General features: G+C 35.8%; 1 protein-coding gene across 2 annotated transcripts; it reads right to left on the bottom strand.

Moving 5' to 3' along the window:
- Positions 1-5,874: 5,874 nt before the first annotated feature.
- On the bottom strand, positions 5,875-14,739 carry LOC103718094 (serine/threonine-protein kinase STY13). 2 transcript variants are annotated; one of them, XM_008806757.3, is made up of 8 exons: positions 14,605-14,739; positions 14,251-14,311; positions 13,638-14,137; positions 7,707-7,828; positions 7,208-7,416; positions 6,942-7,116; positions 6,572-6,706; positions 5,875-6,379 (listed from the first exon to the last, which is right to left on the bottom strand). In XM_008806757.3, the coding sequence occupies exons 3-8, from the start codon at positions 13,960-13,962 to the stop codon at positions 6,173-6,175; spliced, it is 1,173 nt and encodes a 390-aa protein (XP_008804979.2). In that variant the 5' UTR covers positions 13,963-14,137; positions 14,251-14,311; positions 14,605-14,739; the 3' UTR covers positions 5,875-6,172. The 2 variants fall into 2 exon arrangements, with proteins under 2 accessions (XP_008804979.2, XP_008804980.2); XM_008806758.4 differs by having other exon boundaries at positions 13,638-14,167; positions 14,605-14,738.
- Between the last annotated feature and the right edge of the window lie 4,944 nt (positions 14,740-19,683).

The raw sequence follows: 19,683 nt of genomic DNA, 5'->3' as shown, positions 1-19,683 counted from the left end.
CATGGATCAGATCCACTATGTATCTAGAATAAAATAAATTCACCTAATAATTTTACTCTAGGATGAATGAAATCTACTTAAGATGATTTTATCATAGGGCGACGGTGAATCTGATTCGCCTAATAATTTCTCACTCATATCATCAATATAATATAAAACTAGAAAGTTATAAAGGTTTATTCAGGACAATTGCTCGTTTTGTCACCTTTAGTCAGTGTTGGCATAGTTGGTTGGTATCTTATCTTTTGAAAACTTATCTATAAGAAGGTCCAAGATTTAAATCCTAGATATTGCTCGAAGCTCCTGAAATAGAAACTATGTGAGATCGAGGTGAATTCATGAATTTTTAATTTTCCAAATCATGCTTATGATGGCCAGGGAGGTAACATGCGTCAAACAAAATTTAAATTTTTAAAACTTTCTCATGAGTACAGTTAATTGCAGATAATCAGGCACAAGTCAAGCACTCTAGCTGCACCCAGTTTCTAACTAGGAAAGCTTATCAACAGCAGATGCCTGGTGATATGTTCTTTTTATTCATAACATGATTGTCGATTTGTCAATAGCTAGAAAAAATAATTGTCACATGAATCGCTGAAGGGCCATGAATTTAATTAGATCCATTCTAGGAACCAATAAAGAATTCAAATCAAACAAAAATCATGCTGATAGTTAAGTTGAGAGCTGGATCTATGTCCAACTCTCCTTCTTGGTTACATACCATGTTCTTCGAACTTCACATATTATTGATGTGATCCAAATCCGGCCTGTTCATACTTTGAATTGCAGGCATTTCTCTCATTGCTTGTATCACCTACAGCTAAAGCTATAATTTTTATAAAGGCTGATCAATTAAACAGAACCCATTTTTTTTGGCTTAAGTGGTAATGAGGATGAGGTAAGCAAACTAATGTAATGAAAACAGAAACAGGTTTTGGCAGGATTAGGATATAGAGCTGTAGCATTCTACACCCTGTATCAACACGAAAAAAATATTGCTCTTAGTAACAAGTTTAATCAGGCGGGTGTCAACTAGTTGAGTTGGTAAAGTAATTGTAGGATACTAGTAGTTTGGATTTGATCCATCCTGCACGCCGAATTCGGACCAACTTCCTCCTGTCCTAGTTCTCATTAAACAGAGGGGGAAAAAAATCAAGAGTTTGGTTAGGATTATCGATTAACTTACCAGGCTTAACATATTGGAAAGAGGGACCTAAGAAGTCACTATACTAACTTTCAGGGGTTGTATCAGAATTTGATTTTTCGAAGCAAAACCGTGAAAACTTCTTGATTTCAATTTTGAAAAGGCTGAGAAGTAACTGGACTAGGGCCAGATTCAATGAACCATGCACAAAAAGTAGTGTTTTTGGAGGAGGTTCTAAATTGAAGCCAGATACAATGTACCTAGCTTGAGATATCATATTACACTAAGTGGTAACCTCAGAAACATAGGATGGATTGGTCCGAGTGATAGAAAGTTTAGATAAACATCACATGAGATGCAAGAACATTCGAAGTATTTTCACAAGCTATATCCATCAATGCTCCATCCAATCACTTGGCAACATAGTTGGAACTTGGAAGGGATCAATTTAACAATGATTAAGATTATGCCACTTTAATTTAACATGTCCATCAAGCATAGATTTCATGGATAGGTAAGTAACATTTACTAGCAGAGCCAACACCTCAAATATTTTGTTTAAGAACAATGGTTGGTGCATGTTAGGGCACTCAAAATGTTTCTTGAGCCCATAAAATGTTGGCTTGGCAATTTTACATTCGATCGATTCCTGCGTATTGCCCTAATGCTTATGAGTCATACTAATCCTCCCTTATGATGCAGCAGGTGATAATTTGTGGACACAAAACTGGCACCTTAAATATAGTCAAGTAGTTAAACATTGGAGACGCAGTTTTTAAGTGGAAGTGGATTCTTCAATACCAGACTGCTCGAATTTAGTTTTCCATTTTGTTACCAAACTCCATGGTAAATTAGATGGAGGGAAAGTTGCACAACTAATAAAAATTTGCCACTTTCCAATTCAGATTTCCTAAACTAGATTCCTAGCAGATCTGCATTCCTTTAGAACAGTATATGCACTAACATATTGATCTAATTTTGAAACGAATTTACTGTAAGTCATTTTGTAAAAGGAAAAGAAAAGAAAAGAAATGCACCAAAAGTCTACAGAGCTCTAAGTTGCAACTATAAGCTTGTAGTATTAGAATGCTTCCTGGATCCGAACCTACGACTTGGACCAAGAATAGATTCGCATCAAATTGAGAACAATTAGGAACACGCTTGCAATCTCAGCACCACCCAAATCAACTTGCTATGAGAATTTTGTTATCACAGAATTGATGCAGGTAAAATTACTACCAAAGTTTTGAAACTTTATGCTGCTCCCAAAATATACCGATTCTGTGACCATGTAGAGTAAGTCTGATGCATGGTATGCCGGTTAACGTTTTGGTGCCGTGCATCATCAGTGAGATGTACATGCATACATACCTACATCCTATATCATCAATGAGATGTATGTGCTTGTGTACATACATGCATCATGCATACACATACATACATATATGCATGCATGCACTTACATGTATGTATGTACACGTATGTGTACATGTACTAATTGTATATAGTGTATCAATGCTCATGTCGTCATGATATGCACATGCGGTGTATCTCACGTATTATGCTCATTCCCTGTCACCATCCTCTATCAAAATGCAATGCAAGTGACACAAAATGGAGATTCAGTTCAGTTCAGCTTGGTAGTGCAATACTGTGTTCTTGTACTGAGAACTTGAGCGCTTGTGGATGCTCTATAAACAACCAAAACAATGAATGTGGAAATGGGTAGTGGGGCTATTGGAGCCAATCTTCATGTTGTGGATTGAGAGCCAAAACAGGAGATATGGAAACCATCTTATGTTCTTTGTTTCCTTCTTGGTCCTCCCTCTTTTTTCCCATCAGTGGGAGCATCTTAGGCTCCTCCATTTTTCTTTTTTTTTTTGGTACATCTCTTTGGCTCTTCTTCCAGTTGGTGGTGAACACAAATGGACTTGCCATATAGTTTTGTTTGCAGTGGTATCATCATGCCACCTCCCTGCTAGGCTCAGAATTTGGTCAGATTTTTCTGAAGTGTGCTCCTTTGACATTTTGCTTTCCAAATGTCTATAGGTGACCAAAATGGAACATTTTTTACCCTTTCTTTTGCTTTTGGAGATCTTATCACTACTTGGTTACTAGTTTTTTTTTGGCCTCTCCAGTGTAGTCCATAGGATATTAGGATGTACAGCAAATAATATTCTTTTGTTGAGGTAAGTACAACAAATAAGATACGAGTTGCCTCATCACCAAAATTATGGGGATATAAAAGACCTTCCTTAATTATTTTTTAAAAAGTCACGGCTGTAATACCATGGAAATATCAAAGGATAAGGCATCCCACTTGGGATATGGATGAGAGAACTTCCAATTACTAGGCTATTGAACTTGGGCATCAGAAAGAGATATGATAGTTCCCTTCCTCCTCATTTTTTTTCCACCAATTTCTTTTCTTTCATCTCATCTGTCATTCTCTCAGTGAAAGTGGATTCGGATTCGGGACCTCTCTTTCTTTTCTTTTAAGAGCCCATTTAAATATTTCTCAGAAGTATTCTTCAGGAATTGGGTCTATTGGCCTACCTCAGCCTGCATTTTCTACAGACCTACAGAAGTTTCAGTCTAAACTTCAGTCGAAACCCCAGCATGTGGGTCTATTCGTTTCCAACTTCCAAGAAGGAAAAACAAGATGCATAGAGGTCTCATTTTTTTCCTTATAGGATAGGGTTAGCAGAGTGTTTTGAGTTGATATAGGACATGCTCAAATAGACTTCCTAGTCTATGAATTTAGAAAGAAATTCATCCCAAATCTTGCTGGATTGCCGAAAGAGGCCCTTAAAAGAAGAAAAAGTTCATACAATAGGCTAACCAATAGATCCCTAATGCTTCATTTGCAATCGAACTTTGATCCTAAGATTTAACCCCCAAAAGGCCGGTCAAGAACTTAAATGGATGTAAAATTCAACTTGGAATGGTTCCTGGAGCATCTCTCATGACTTTATATTATTTCATTAGTTAGATTAAAGTAATTTATAATTCCTTATTTTTGCTTCTAAAGATGAATCATGAATGCAGATATTGTATCAAGCTTGACCATTTTCCTTCATCTATATGACATCTTGAAGTTGCAGAGAATCATGAAGGATTGCTCCTTGATTATATGAACTTAATAACATGAAGAATGAAGTAGATCCAGATATTATAAGCCATTGCAAACCCTCTCACACTCTCCTTTTTTCTTCCCTAAAAAACAGGTTATCATTGAGATAATCCATTATCATTTAAGATCCTATATTCATAGAAGAAATGATCTCAACTTGAGTGCTTTTTGCTAAACTTCAATTGTCATATCACGATATATAAAGCTGAAATCATTTACGATAATGTAAGACTTAAGTTGTATGGTTTAAGTTGAGTTAGGGTTAATACTGTTTGCATTTTTTTTATTCAAAAAGAAATGATCTTAACTTAAATGCTATTTGCTAAAATTCAACCATCATATTATGATCTATAAAGATGAATTTAGACGAGTAAATCTTAAATAGCATGGTCTAAGTCGACTTAAGGTTACAATCATTTACATAATTTTTCAGTATGCACTTTTAGTAGTCCTATGTTTTTTTCCCGAGTGCTTTAAAATCTAGGGAATATAAAAACAACAGAATTATGATAAGGGGCAACTAAGTATTCTCATATTTGAAGGAGAATCGGCTTTTATCTTCATTTGGTAAAATGAAGATAAAAATAACTTCGCTAGGATGCCCTTGAGGTTAGCTTACTACGAAAAACAAAACACAAATGTTTATATAGATCAATTCTTAATGATCTTGATCATAGTCCATAGATCCATGGTAGGACCGTGTTACTAAGAACGAATCACATGCACATACACAAGTGCATGTAATTCTTTTGTTTTGTCTTTCTTTTTTTTTCAAATATTTGATTGTTATAACATTTATGATGTTTTCATAATGCTGGCTACATGCTCAATAGCTACGATCAGATATTGATATAATGGTATAGAGCATTTTCAAGTTTACATCTTTATCCACAATGCAAGTGTTGGTTTGTAATAGACCAACTTATTTGTCAAATACTCAAGTCATCATGGTATGGCACTACCTTTTAGACATGCATGCAGAATTTCCTACTCTGCCACCAAAATTCTCTTCCGAAACTAACTCATGTCATGCCTAATGAAAAATAATGCCTGATGCGAATGATGCAGATGGGTGACATGGTTTTGAGCTCAATCATGTATCCAAGGGGACGGATGCTTCCCTCTTCAGAAGACGGTAATCTGGCTTGCTCACTTGAATGAATAGGTCTAAATGGGCGGTAAGCCCAAGAAGGACAGCTAGTCAAGCTCCGACGGACACTGGTGCAACGGATACTTCCCTCTTCAGAAGGCGGTAATCTGGCTTGCTCACTTGAATGAATAGGTCTAAATGGGCGGTAAGCCCAAGAAGGACAGCTAGTCAAGCTCTGACGGACACTGGTGCGGATCTCCGCCATCCCCACTCATTTTGCTCAGGCCATTGGGCGATGGAGGTGTCGTCTCATCTTCATAGTAGCATAGTCAGCAAATGATCCAATGCTACATGCAAACGTGGGCAAAGCATCCTACCAAGTTTTTTAACTCAATTGGAATTACCAATGAAACCTTTAAAATATTAATAAAACTTAATATACGGACATATGTGCAACCCATTACTTCACATACTAGATGAAACTGTGGCATCAGATTATACAAGCTAACAACAACATGCCCTTAGCATTATGATCAGATTTTGTGGTTTAGGAAATACAATTTAATAACGAATGATATATTTCCCAGGTGCACCTTACAAACACCAATGGCAATAAGATCACGGCCAGCAATCTATGCGATGTCAATTTTGAAGTGTACCGATAGTTTTGAAGTCAAAAGATTACATTTAATAATGAATGTCACCTTATTTCGATCTCTCAACTCAAAAATATGAAACTCATTATCAATAACTTCCAAATTTGAATCACATTCGAAGCACCTCGAACATATATTATGCAAGGACGCTATGGACCACGAGTTCGATTAAAGCAGAGGCATCCACCCACCTGATCTTCAGGTATCATCCCACCTCCTTTACTGGTGTCAATTGCCTCCAAGAGCTTCACAACTTCATCCGCCTCTAATCGTTTATCTGGATTTGCATCCCAGCATTTCCGCATAATATTTGCTAGAGAGCTTGGACAACATCGAGGGATTTCTGGACGTAAATTCTGCCAAATATTCAGAATAAATTACAGCCCGTTCGTATTACTTATTAAACATCTGTTCATGCTGATTAAAGATGTAAAAAAAGTACTTTCTTGAACTGATAAGGATTGGTAATTGATGTGTTTTTTGGTGGGTGATATAAAACAGGAAAAAGCAAAAGGATAGCAAACAAAAGTTTTAGAAGTGAGAGTAACCTGCCGAACAACAGCAGAGGATACTTCAACGAAGCTGAGATCAGGGTATGGCATGTCACAGCAGTAAATCTCCCACAAACATATGCCAAAACTGTAGACATCACATCTGTGGTTGTATGGCTTACCCTCAAGAACCTGAAATGCCCCTGTAATCAGAACTTCTTGCATGGAAATGGTTTTAAATGATTTGGGAAAAGTATTTCTTTGAACTAGTTACTGACAAAATATGGCAGACATTGACTAAAGTCAGAAATATATTTTAGGAAGTCTTCTATACCTAGACTGCTAGACATTTTATAGGATTCAGTTAAACTCTTTTAAAAGATACATATCCAACACGAAGAAGATATGCATATAAGGAGATGGGCACCTCTGGAGCCATGTAGCCAAGGGTACCCGTTTCGCCAGTCATGTCCTGGGGATTCTGAGCCTCAACGCGAGCGACACCAAAATCGGCAATTTTAAGATTTCGCTGGGTATCCAATAACATATTTTCAGTCTTGACATCCCGATGCACAATCTTCTTTGAATGTAAATAGCTCAATCTGAAAAGAAGAAATATTTTTACTTTCAGTAGCACTAAGAATATGGATTCTAATATTATGTATAACAAAGTATTACTAGTACAATGCTCACCCTCTAGCAAGATCCAATGCAAGTTGAATGACAATCTTATAGGCAAGTTTCTTTCTCCTGTTTTTTATTAAATATTGTTTCAATGTTCCCCCAGCAAGATACTCCACAACAACACAACATGCTCGAGCTGGAAGGGAACTGCGGTCATTGCTGGTAGCATTCTTTTGTGGAATCCTGAGGTCTGAGGTACCCATTGAAGCCCCAATGAACTGTAACAAAAAATATTTACACTATAAGTAGAACATACCGATTTGAATGCAATAAAAGAATATAAATAAGAATACATTTCTACTTCGGAACAAAAGATCGCATGGAATATAACTACAACAACAAACCTATATACTAATCATTATGAAATGCCCTGACATGGCCAGTTGACTTTGATCAACCAATGCCAATAATCCTTCAGTAAGCATGACTAAAATAAAAGAAAATGACTCTTGGTGCCATATACAAATCATATAATGATGAAAGCTGATGGTTCCAAGGAAGTCCTCACCGTAGTAACATTTGGATGTTTAAGCTTATGCCAAACAGCAACCTCCTGCTGAAATGATGTTCGGAGAGCAGCAGTTTCAGCATCAGTGGCAAACCCATCTTCTCCCCAGTCCAACAACTTCACTATAATATAGAAAACAATTATTATGTAAGGCAAACTTCAGTGAATGGCAAGATTGTATCATTGGGAGATACACCTGGAGACTGTTTGAAACCAACTTATATTAATATCATGTGTATATCAAAAATATTCACTCTCAACAAACAGATTCTCTCTTTATCATTGGTTACAAAATATTAGTGCAGGTCTGTATCCTTTAACCAACAATTCAGTGAACAGGAAACTAACTTCTAAAAACATAATATTTTGCTCTCAGACACCATTCGAAAAAGAGTAAAAGTAATGCAATAAAAGGAATCAGCAACAAAAACCTATAAACAGGAAATTGAAAATACCAATGGCAAACTTGCAGGAAACAAAACGAAATGGAAAACATTCAGGAAACTGCTTCTGTTTATCAGAGTATCGCATATGCATATAAGCATGTTTCCAATAATTCTAACTTGATTTTGTTCATATTCTGAACTGCAAAAGGTTATGTTTTCTAATTCTTAAGAAAAAATGAATCAAGAGAGGGGAGAGGGGAGGAGAGGGAGGAGTTCAGGAAACAAGTTAACTGCAATAAGGACCAATTATGCATGAAAGAAAACCACAGGCATACTTCTGCCACATGGATCACCAAGCCTGGATCTTGATCATTCTCGAGCGAAAATGAAGAATTTTTTAGGAAAGAGGTTGGTGAGACGATCCATGAACACTAGGCACATATAGACTATAAACATTCCAACTGAACAACATTCCTCCAGATAAAATACAGAAAGGAATGGAATGCAAGCTAAATTAAAATAAGCTACATATAGACTATAAACAAAATAATGAAAGTTTGACTTGGCCTCAAATGTTTGAACTAGAAAATTCACCACAATAGGGCCACATTCATGATATCTTGTCCACTAAATTCTCGAATATATTTTTGTATCTGCATGCATGGTCTGCAATTTTTTTTCTTTTTTTCTTGAAAATTCCCTTGACTTCATAGGTGGCTCAAGTAATGACATTCACTCTAGGACCAAAGTAATTATTTCTGAGTTTTATGTATCAAGCTATGTGGAAAAGTTAACCGACAAAGCATCTTATTTGTTATTGTGAGGCCACTATGCAAGCGTCATGTGGTCCTTCCACTTCTTAGTCTGCATAAAAATATGTGGGGCACAAACAGTACTTTTGGCATCTTATTGGGTGGCAAGAGGTCAAGTTCAATGAGAAGGGAGTCCAACCTCATTGTGCACATTAAAAATAAGGACATAATTATTCACTTATAAATCTTCTCCAATGCCATATGACTTCTTAATTAGGCAATTAATCAAAATCAGAGGGCAACAGGAAGTACCTGCTTCTTCAACCCCTAATCCAAGTTGGAAGCCTTATTGCTTGAGACCACTTGGATCAACCTCAATGAAAACCCTTTTAGCAACCAACGATCTTCAGATCTTGGGTTACAAAACCACATTCCAAATCTACCTTATTATAATCAAATTAAAACAAGAAGATCTGAAGTCAAACAAGAACAGGTATACCCACACCGAAATATATTGGGCAGGTTGGAGGATATGGGAAAAAACTTGCTAACCCGCCTATTTCTAAGCCCTCTAGCAAAGATTCTAGCACCTTTCCTAATTAGGACCTTTTCATGTCAGGTACCTTCACCTTAACTATTTTTCCTTTGCCTGAAATAGGTGCCACATCCACGAACCTCGTTTCCCAGTGTATCCTTCTATGCTTCATCATACATCTGTCTCAATATTGTCATCTCTACAGAATCTATCTTGCTTGCTCCCTTTTTGTTGCCAATACTAGAAATACAACATTGCAGCCCTGCTACCATCTAATAAAATTTCACCTTCAATATGCCAAGGTATGGAGGGTGCCAACAAATTCAATTGGAAAAATTATCAGGCATGGGTTACCATTAACATTGGTTCAATTACTGCCCTGCTTGATTTCATCATATTCCTCCTATCCTAGTTCTGTGAAAAAATTTAAGAAAAAAGGTATGCCAATGTATGCATCAGTCACATAACACCTAAGAAGCGCCACTCCACTTCATCCATCAAAACTATATGGCTTCAAATGTCACTTCGTTCTTATAATAAATATATGGTATCGAAAGTAGTCAGAACATAGTATCACTTTGTCACCAATTTTAGCCACATCTTCAATTTGATTTCTATATTCATTAATATTCCATCCCATTTACCCTATTTTCATCCTACCAACTTTTAAACCCTCAACCCTCTGAGCTTTTCCTCCATGACTCCAAATTGTGAATTGGACCGTGTCTTCTTCTCATTATTAACATATTTCATTTGCAAGTAACACACATCATGGCACATCTTACTAAACATTAGCAGTAAATTTATCAATAACAAATACTTGGCGCATGTAATGCAAGGGGTTTGTTCAAGAGAACAGAGCATTTGATGGATGACTGTCATCTTGTCAATCAAGATTTTTTGCAACAGATTTGATAAACATACTCCCTGTTTAACCTTCAACTACTTCTTTCTTTTATTTAATCATTCAAGAGTGAACATTGAGGGTGTACAGCTATAAAGGGTTGTATACAAGGATTTAAGTCCTATGGAAAGGCATGACATCCCACTGTCTCGAGTATCAAGATGGGTAGTTTACCAAATGTCGGGATAAGATAAGATGGAACCAGGATGGGACGGAACATCCACCATCTTGAGCATCAGGACATGATGCCATCCCATTCAACAAAAAACATTAGGATGACCCCATCCCACAGGATTGGAGTAAATGGGTGTACATACATAAAAGGGAAGAGAAGCATGCAAGTCCAAGCATGCAGAAGAAATACATGGAATTGAAGATGCATGGACTCACCCCCAGGAGTTTGCGTTATAACATTAGAGATAACTAGGAAGAGTTATAGGCTTACAATAAGCTCTAGTGTTAGGTACATTGACCCCACCTCCAAGAGTTTGCACTATAATGTATAAACTACTTTAAGAATTTATAAGCTTAGTGAAATTCATATAAGACCATCACAATTGAAGATTTACATGCTTTGTACAAATACTCCTAAAGATAGCAGAATATATATCTTCAATAGTTACACCTTATAATTTAGCCATTCGTGCTCAATGCCCACCAAAGCCACCTCCTAATACTCCATCATATGCCTTATCTAATATACTAGCACAAATATACTGGCAATTAAAATCCAAATCCAAATCTTCCCAACAATATGCTCTGTGCAATGTGGAACTGCTATAGCAACTGAAGAAGTTAAGAACACTTCTTAAAAGGCTAAATGGAGGTTTTCTTCGTTTTGTACATTCAGTTGACATTCCTTAAAAATGGCTGGAGGCTCATGAGTAAGCTAACAAAGGTGCATCGCAACCAAATAGCATAAGTCGTACCCTATCATATGAATCTCACAGAAGATATATGTGTTGCCCTTAATTCTTTCCATGATAAATGGAACGAGAGAGAGAGAGAGAGAGAGAGAGAGAGAGAGAGAGAGAGAGATGCTTTTCTACATATAGTTGTATGATGTATGTGACTTTCTCAAGGGCCATAATTAGGTATGATAAATTTGACACCATGCACTCCAATCTTTAGGCAAGAATTGTAGTCATCCTGGACCAAATTTTGTATCACTATCAAAATTTTGGCAAAATAACTGAGTACAAAACATCAATCATATAAATCATTTTGACACTTCACACTCACAATCCTTGTTTCCCGTGAAATATCACCAAGGCAAACAGCCTCCATTGCTTTGAAATATTTTATAAATGAAATATGTCCATAATTTGCCATTTTAAAACCTCAAACCCTTCTCCAAACCAAAAATGAAAAAGAAGAAAAAACTTAAATTGATCATTTATTTTATATAAAATTGTGATATAGGTAGTTCGTCGAATCTTGACATCTATGTAGCTATGGATTACTCTTGAATTGCATCTGACCTCAGTTCAATATGTTCGAAAACTGCAGACCAGCCAATCAAGATACTATAGTCATTACCAACACCATAACCATTTACTACCAAAATATATGTAATATATCTAGCAAATTACTAGCTTCTTGCTATATCCACAATCATTAAGCCTAGTCTAAATTTTTCGGGTTCAGCAGTTAATGGCTTGCTAGAGGGAGGAAACAACAGATATGCATTCTGCAGTACATGCAGGTATATATTATAGTCCACCATAAATATAGCAATTCAACTGAGTAAAAATTACACAATATATCTACATCAAATGTCATAATCCATATTCCAATCTAAACTAGATTCCAGTTTAAACCAGCAAAATATGCAAGAAACTTAATCTACATGAAAAGTTCACAAATAATATAGCAAGAAGAGATGAGCAAATCTCTTGAAATTCACTAGTAGAATGTGAGCAAACCAGAAATATGACAGAGTACAAGTAATTATGGCTATGTCCAAGTATCTAAAACCAACTCTAATCAGGGAAGAACACTGAATGACTTGGAATTCACTTTTGGTATCCATGCATATTGGCATACATATCTGATTCATATGCCAGCGCATATATCATGAAAAAAGGGAGGAACAGGGTAAACAAAAGTTGAGGAAACTAGTGACCTACCTTCATATTATATCATGACTCCATTATGCTGCAATTCCAAGATTGCTCATGTGAAGTCACATGTTACTTATTAGTTCTAAATGTTACAAATTTTAATAAATTCTAGGCCTATCAACTTACTTTAAGAAGATTAGTTTATAAAAGTAATGAAAGAACAAAAATAGTGGAAGAGATAAAGCAAGTAATTGCGAAATCACATTAACATATTGGAAAGTCATGTGCAACCATTCTTTTTAATATGTTGGGAAGAGGAAGAAAACTTGAGAAATAAGATTTTCTTTTCATTCTAATTAACAATTGTAGTTTGTCAATATGAATGTTCTTTTCTTTGATTTTTTCCCAAGGAGAAAAGGAAGGAAAAGCTGAAGAAATATGTTTCCATGCCTCCCTCCAATTAAATTAAATAAAGCAAAAAAAGAAAGATAAAGAGTGATTCTTTTATCAAGATGATGATGATGATAAACTACATACTCAATGTTTCCCTCTTATCATGATAAGAAACAAGATCAGTTGGCAAGGCTCTGCTATAAAAGACAGTCAGAATAATTCAGAAAATAAACATTTGACTGACATAAGAAGCATAGTTGGACTGGCAGGCAGCGAATGCCTGGGTATTGCAGAAGATATCAAGCAAGTACTTCAAACTCCATGGCACCCTCCATAATGGGTCCATTTGTAATAGCTATGCACATACTTGGGATGTAATGAGGATACTAAGCAGAAACTGCTAGACATGGGGATTAAACTAAGAAAGAAGTTTCATATTTGATAAATGAAGACTTAATGTCTTCATGAAACCTCAAAGGTGAGGAAGCATTGGAAGGCATAAAAAGTACAAGTGATACCTATGATTTCCAAGAGGTTAATAAGCCAAATCATGCTTTCTTATACTATCTTCCATGGAGGCTTCCTAACTTAGAGTTGTGTTCCATGCCCAATCCCATTTTTATAGGAAAAGGAATATATAACAATGATGTCATTTCCAACAGAGAAAATACCTACTGATAGACAAATATGGATAGCTAAAAATGAATATGAAAAACTCAAAGTTGCACAGATAGGGAACAGTTTGCAATAAAATTAAAATATATTATAAGGCAGTTTTTCTTTTCATGTAGAAATTGTAAGGAGTAAAACAAGTCTCAATTGATCATATATGCAAGAACCAATAGAATATAATAAATCATGCATTTTGTTTTAAGCCCAAAAGGGTGGGAATAGATACCTGCAACATCTTGGCCATCATAAGTGCCACGATACACAGTACCGTAGGTCCCTTTAGCTACAACATACCTTATATCCAATTTAGATAGATCAATCTCCCATTCTTCTTTGGGCTTTAGATGACCACTCTTATCCTTGATCCACACCCTTGAAAGTGTTTTCTCCAGCTGAATATCTAAGCTCTTGAGGTCAATCTTATCAGCTCTCACGAACATGTCCTTGTTACTCAAGCTCGCAGAACTCTTCAATTTATTTCGTGAAAACCCCTCCTTTGCTTCGGAAGCACCCCCAACACTTCCATTCTCTACACCTGCCCTCAAATCCATGTTGCCAAGTTAACCCAACCCCCGAAGGCCAAAATTGAATCTCAAATGGCGGGATTTCCCCAAAGAGCTATAAATTTTCCATAATTTCATCCATCAGTCGTCAATCGACTGCAATTCAAAGGAAGAGCCGATAAAAAGCTCCCTCCTTTACGACCGCAGTCCGCAACCAGATGCCCTGGAATACAGAATCCCCTCAATCAAACCCCTAGATCAGATTGAAACACACAAAAATTCCAACATTCATCCATCAAAAAAACTTAATTTCACAACAAACAATGCGAGTCAAACCTGAAATCAGAGCCAGTCGGCAGAATTCAGCAAGGAGAAGCTCCCAAGTACCATCTTTTCGCTGCCAAACGACAAAGACGCTCAAGTTAGGCCCAAATTCAACAGAAACGCCCGCAATTTGAAGATTTTGAAAGCTGGGGTCGAGAAAAGCGCCAGTTTTTCGATCTCCGAAACCGGAAAAGGATCGAAGGATGGATGGACAAACGGGAAGGCGACGGAGAAACCCCAAAGAAAAGGAGGCCGATCAAGTTGACCCGGGGCACGGAACCCTAGGTAACAACCTTCGGATCGATTTGGAGAAGGAAAAAGGGGAAAAGGGGAGAAAAGGGAGGAAGGGCGGGGGCAACACGTCACCTTGGTCTTCTAGAGAGGAGAAAAGAATGGAGGAAAGCGCGCGAGAAAACAGGGGGAGAGACGACCTCCTCCAATCAAACAACTAACCGGAGAGGAAAAGCCTAAAACCCCCAAAAACCAAATAGAAGAAAACAACCAGAGAAAAAGAGGAAAGTTCTTGTTTTACAGAAAACTCCTATGACGTTTGTATTTTTATTACTAGACCTTTGATTGGAATCTGCCACCCCATGCAATATGTGATTCATAATAACAATGCATGAACTGTCCATTTGGATAATTTGGTTTCTATACTTTATTTCAGAAAAAATTATCGCTTGTAAAGTTGTAATCTAATTGCACATATTTATTTAATATATCGTATGCCAACCTAAATATCGAGCTACGGCTATCCTAAGGATCATGATGTGCTTGCATTTTCTTTTTAAGATAATTTTTGTTTTAAAATGTTTATAGTGCTCATTACCATATATGATGGTATAGTATTTTCTTTGAAGAATGTTTTTTGGTTTTCATCTATAATATTAGGTATTTCCATCTTAATTTTGTCCAATACATTTTCTTTCCATTAACACGAAGTAATATTTCATTAATAAAAAAGACATAAACTCATATGATATTTTTGCCAAATTAGAATATGAATGGTAGAATAATCTATTGATATAGATTTATTATAGTTCAATAGTCATCAAAATCTCTTTTTCTTGCACACTTTGTAAGCAATGCTACTTGCTGGTAAACTTCTTACTGGATAAAAATATATCTACTTTGAAAGCTAAAATTTTGATTTAATCATGCAATTAGAGTTCAAATCATAAGATTTACCTATAATATCGCTGCTACTTTCGGTGCATAATTTTATATGCACTAATGAAATACCAAAAGGTGGGTTAAATTGCAGGTAAGCACTAGCGACTGGTTATATTGGATCTATCATCATCCATTTTGTTGAAATCCGATCATACACCTAGAAAGAAATATTAACCTAGAAAGAGAGAATCCAAAAGAATGTTAACTTTATTTCAAAAACTATGGGGGCTTTCATGCAAAATATGCACTTGGATGACGCATATTGTCATTCTTGTTCTCCGTTCTCGTAAGCATGGTGAGTTTGGATTTTGGATGTATTGATAATTACAAAAAATGCCAAGATGCCACACAAAAAGTCGGCCGAGCAGTTACGGAGCCTCGACTTTGGAAGTCATTTGTTTTCTTAATTAATTAATGTTAATAATAGAATATTAAGACGTACGTGGGAAGGTCCGATTCGGTGCCGCCTACGAATGGCTCCGTCCAGGCCGGGCCACCCTGGGTTTTCCGAATTTCACTCTCAGGTCCCTACCAAAATATTGCTATCATCTCCCTCATATCTTATTTCTTTTTCTTAGATAAACTACAAAAGGTCTTGCCTATATATAATTACTGAGAGCTCCTCATCAAATCTTGCTCTCCACGGGATATCTTATATTTGCAGAAAAGCTAATAATGTTTCCGATTGAACAGCCAGCTATATGGCAAATCATGCTTGAACGATATTATGGAATTCATTAATGAATATTTTTGCTCAATTTTAAATATTTTATTTATTGATTTTTTTGATGTATTTATACTCATATTAATTAATTCATCTTATTTACTGAAAAAATTCAAACCCTAGCTATTTCCTTCGTAGATAACACTCGAGTCATTGTATTATTTTCCATGGCATCTCACTTTGTGATTTTTTTTAAAAATTTTTGGTACAAGAGATCTATAGAAAATGTTAAGTAATGAGATGCTTTGTGCGCTTGACTAGGTGGTTCCTTTAAGTGCTTGATTGTTTTAAAAAATATTGATAACTAAATATGAATTCAATTTCAAGCACTAGCACGGCTGCTCATGTGTTAGGTTAGGATGTAGCAAATCTGATATTTCCAATAGTCCCCAACAAAGGCTAGCTGAAGTAGAATACACATCCTAGTGATTTGGTTAGTATTGCTCATAAGGTTTAAATGATTAGTATTGTTTTGAAATTTCTGATAAATTGCCCCTGATATTTCATTAGACTCTATATAAAAGCTTTGTTAGCAATGGAGCTTTGATTGGAAATAAAAGAAGACTCATCTAATAACATCTTTTCCACTAGTTGTCGAACAAAAATCATATGGGGCGGGCACCATAGTACATCATATTGGGTAGGACTCTTTTTTGCCATATTTTCTCTTATGCCCATTTTAAAGAAAAGACCCAGAAGTCAAATAAAGATAAAACTTTTACTAATGGAATCCGTAAATTCCATGACTTAAAAAAATAATCAAAAAAATTTACGCGCCAATAAAGACCGTGCACGAAGAAAAACCATCGCATCCTCTTTTTTTCTCATCAAGTAATACACACTCATCAACTTTCTGATACGTATCGTAAGCCTCTTTGATATATACCTACTAGCAAGCCAATATATACCTCTAGGTATATCGATACATTATTTTCAAAATATGATGTTCACAAATATATAGTATATGGCTAGTCGATACATACATAGCAATATACTCATCTAACATCCTAATACACACCTCTAGATAAATCAATACATAGTCCAAAATATGATGCTCATTAGTACACACTATATGACCAATTGATACATACTTGTCAGCCTTCTGATATATACAGTAAGCCTTTTTGATACACACCCAGTAGCAACCCAATACATATCTTTAGATAAATCGATATATAGTTTTTAGAATATAGTATTCGTGAGTACATACTGCATAATCAGATGATACATATCTAACAAAATAGTCATCTAACATTCCAATATGCATCTTTAGAAAAATTGATACACAGTTTTTAGAAAAAAAGAGAAAGGGACTCGGGGGGAGAAGGATTCCCTAATAGATGGAAGAGATGGCTTGATGAGGAAAAAAATAGAAGGAGGCTTGACAAGAAAGAAAGAGGATGTAGATGGTTTTTCTTCGCAGATAGTCTCTCTTGGCGCATGCAATTTCTTTTGTTTTATATATTTTTTTAAAAAAAATAATGGGACTTACGGATTCCATTAGTAGGAATTCTATTATCTCTATTTGTCTTTTGGGTTTTCTCTTTAAGATAGATACAAGAGGAAACATGTCAAAAAATGAGTTTTATCCCATATTTCCTTCTATGGTGCTCGCCCTATATTATTTTTGTTCCTAGCTATCTGCACCAATAAATAAAAGGTCAGTAGCACCTAAGTTCCTAGCATTTTACCTTTATGTGACATCCTTACGTGCCCTTGGGAAATTAAGAAGGAAGGAAAGTCGCTTTAGCAAACAAATGGATCAAGCTAAAATAGCGTTATTCTAGGTTATCTTTGGCAAGTGTTATGGACAAGCCCAAGATCACCATTTTATCATTTTATAACAATTAAATGTGTGCCACTAGATTGCACTATCCATGTGATTTCCACTCTCCAGTTATCATTAGAGTGGATCATGATGACACCCATTAATGTAGGGTTCAGGTAGGCATAGTAATTTGCATCTAACTTGATCAAAATTTGAGCTCATGTTTTGACTATTACCACTAGATCTCGCACCAATTCAAACTCTTTCCATTTGATCAAATTTTGCAAAATCTGATACCGGTTCAAAATATGAAGTTTACGTAGTCTGTAAAATTTGTCTTTTGACCTTATGATTGGAGTTAAGTTTATTTTTTCCGTAAACCCTTAGTTTTTTTCCTTTTTCTTCTTTTTGTGTGTGTGTTTTAGGGGTTGGGGAAGGGGCCCCTACCCCGGGGTAGGTACAACCCTAAATCCTTTTGTCAACAAATCATGCTCTTTTTTGCTAGGAAAAATCATATTTTTCATGGCTCAAGGACACAATTTTACCGAATTTTAATTAATAATATGCTCAAGAGAATGGAACAATGATGTGAAACAAGGTATACAATACTAGGAGGGAAAGAACCTTCTAATGCTGGTACATAATTTGATTTCTTCGTGTTGAAAGAGATAATACTAACATCATTGTGAGCCATGCATCTCATTACACTAAACAAAGTTTACTATGAAAATTATATGACATTCTAGTACTTAAATCATTGCACCTAGAATTCCTACCCAACTTCTAAAAGGTAAGGTACATAGAATGCTATGAAAATAAAATGATCAGTTCTAGCACAAACCTTTATATCTGATATAAAATATAAAAGGATATATCTGACAAATAGTACGAGTATTACTTGACATGTAGGTTATGAAAACCATGGTGGGTTAGGCTGGAAAGAGCTCTCCAGATGCGATCTGAAACCTAGGAAGTGGTGTTCGAGATGCGAGTGGTCATAACTCCTAAAGTGTAGTAGACTGCATACCAGTATTACATAGAAGAGATGTTAGGTTAATGTCTTAAATATTTGATCCTCGCCAGAATCACCAAATAAGAGTTAGGAATATGTAATCGATATTTGTTAGCTCAAGGTTATCATTATATTATTGGTTTTAACTATAATCTCGGTTGTTTTCTATTAAATATTTTTCATATATAATTAGTTGGAAATTTCTCGATATTTTCTTTTAGAGAATCAGATTTATGGAAATTCACTATGTTGGTGTTGAGGATTAATTGGGCTAAGTCAGGATGGATCATGTTAGGACATAAGGAGTAGGCTATGAGTCAATTTGATGCAAATGGGGGACTTGACACATAAAACCTCATTCTCTAATAATTTAGTTTTTTGGAGTCAATCAGTTAATTAACATTATAGGCCAAGTATGAATGTTTTCTGAGCTAATCTTTTATTTATTTAATATAGTTACCATCATCCTGTCCTTGTCTTGCATCCTTTTGATCTTGACTATCCATACTGATTGGGAGAGAGTATACATGGCCAATTCATTTCCTTGGAGCCTCAGCTTTTGGCATATATCCATGCAAGTAAAAGGGACTAGGTTGTGTCTTTCATATGAAAGAATGATTATCCTTCTTTGGCATGAAATCACTATTGGATCATCCTCTAAACAAATTTCAAAACGCTCTAAAGTCCGTCATTCATCCTCAGCACATGTCTCTAAGTAGGTAGTTGTTGATCCAACGGTGCTTCGATGCAAAGGAAGGTTTATCATTC

Source organism: Phoenix dactylifera, unplaced genomic scaffold (assembly GCF_009389715.1).
Source record: "Phoenix dactylifera cultivar Barhee BC4 unplaced genomic scaffold, palm_55x_up_171113_PBpolish2nd_filt_p 000085F, whole genome shotgun sequence".
NCBI classification, from domain to species: Eukaryota; Viridiplantae; Streptophyta; class Magnoliopsida; order Arecales; family Arecaceae; genus Phoenix; species Phoenix dactylifera.
The sequence above is the reverse complement of the archived record's forward strand: the minus strand, read 5'-3'. Positions and strand labels throughout refer to the sequence as shown.

Bases quoted from the DNA above. Each gene is read 5' to 3' on its own strand.
- LOC103718094 (XM_008806757.3), bottom strand. From the start codon at position 13,962: ATGGATTTGAGGGCAGGTGTAGAGAATGGAAGTGTTGGGGGTGCTTCC. The intron at 7,829-13,637 runs GTATCTATTCCC...TCTATATTATAG, and splicing joins TGATGGCCAAGATGTTGCAG to TGAAGTTGTTGGACTGGGGA. The intron at 7,417-7,706 runs GTGAGGACTTCC...TTTTTGTTACAG, and splicing joins AACATCCAAATGTTACTACG to TTCATTGGGGCTTCAATGGG.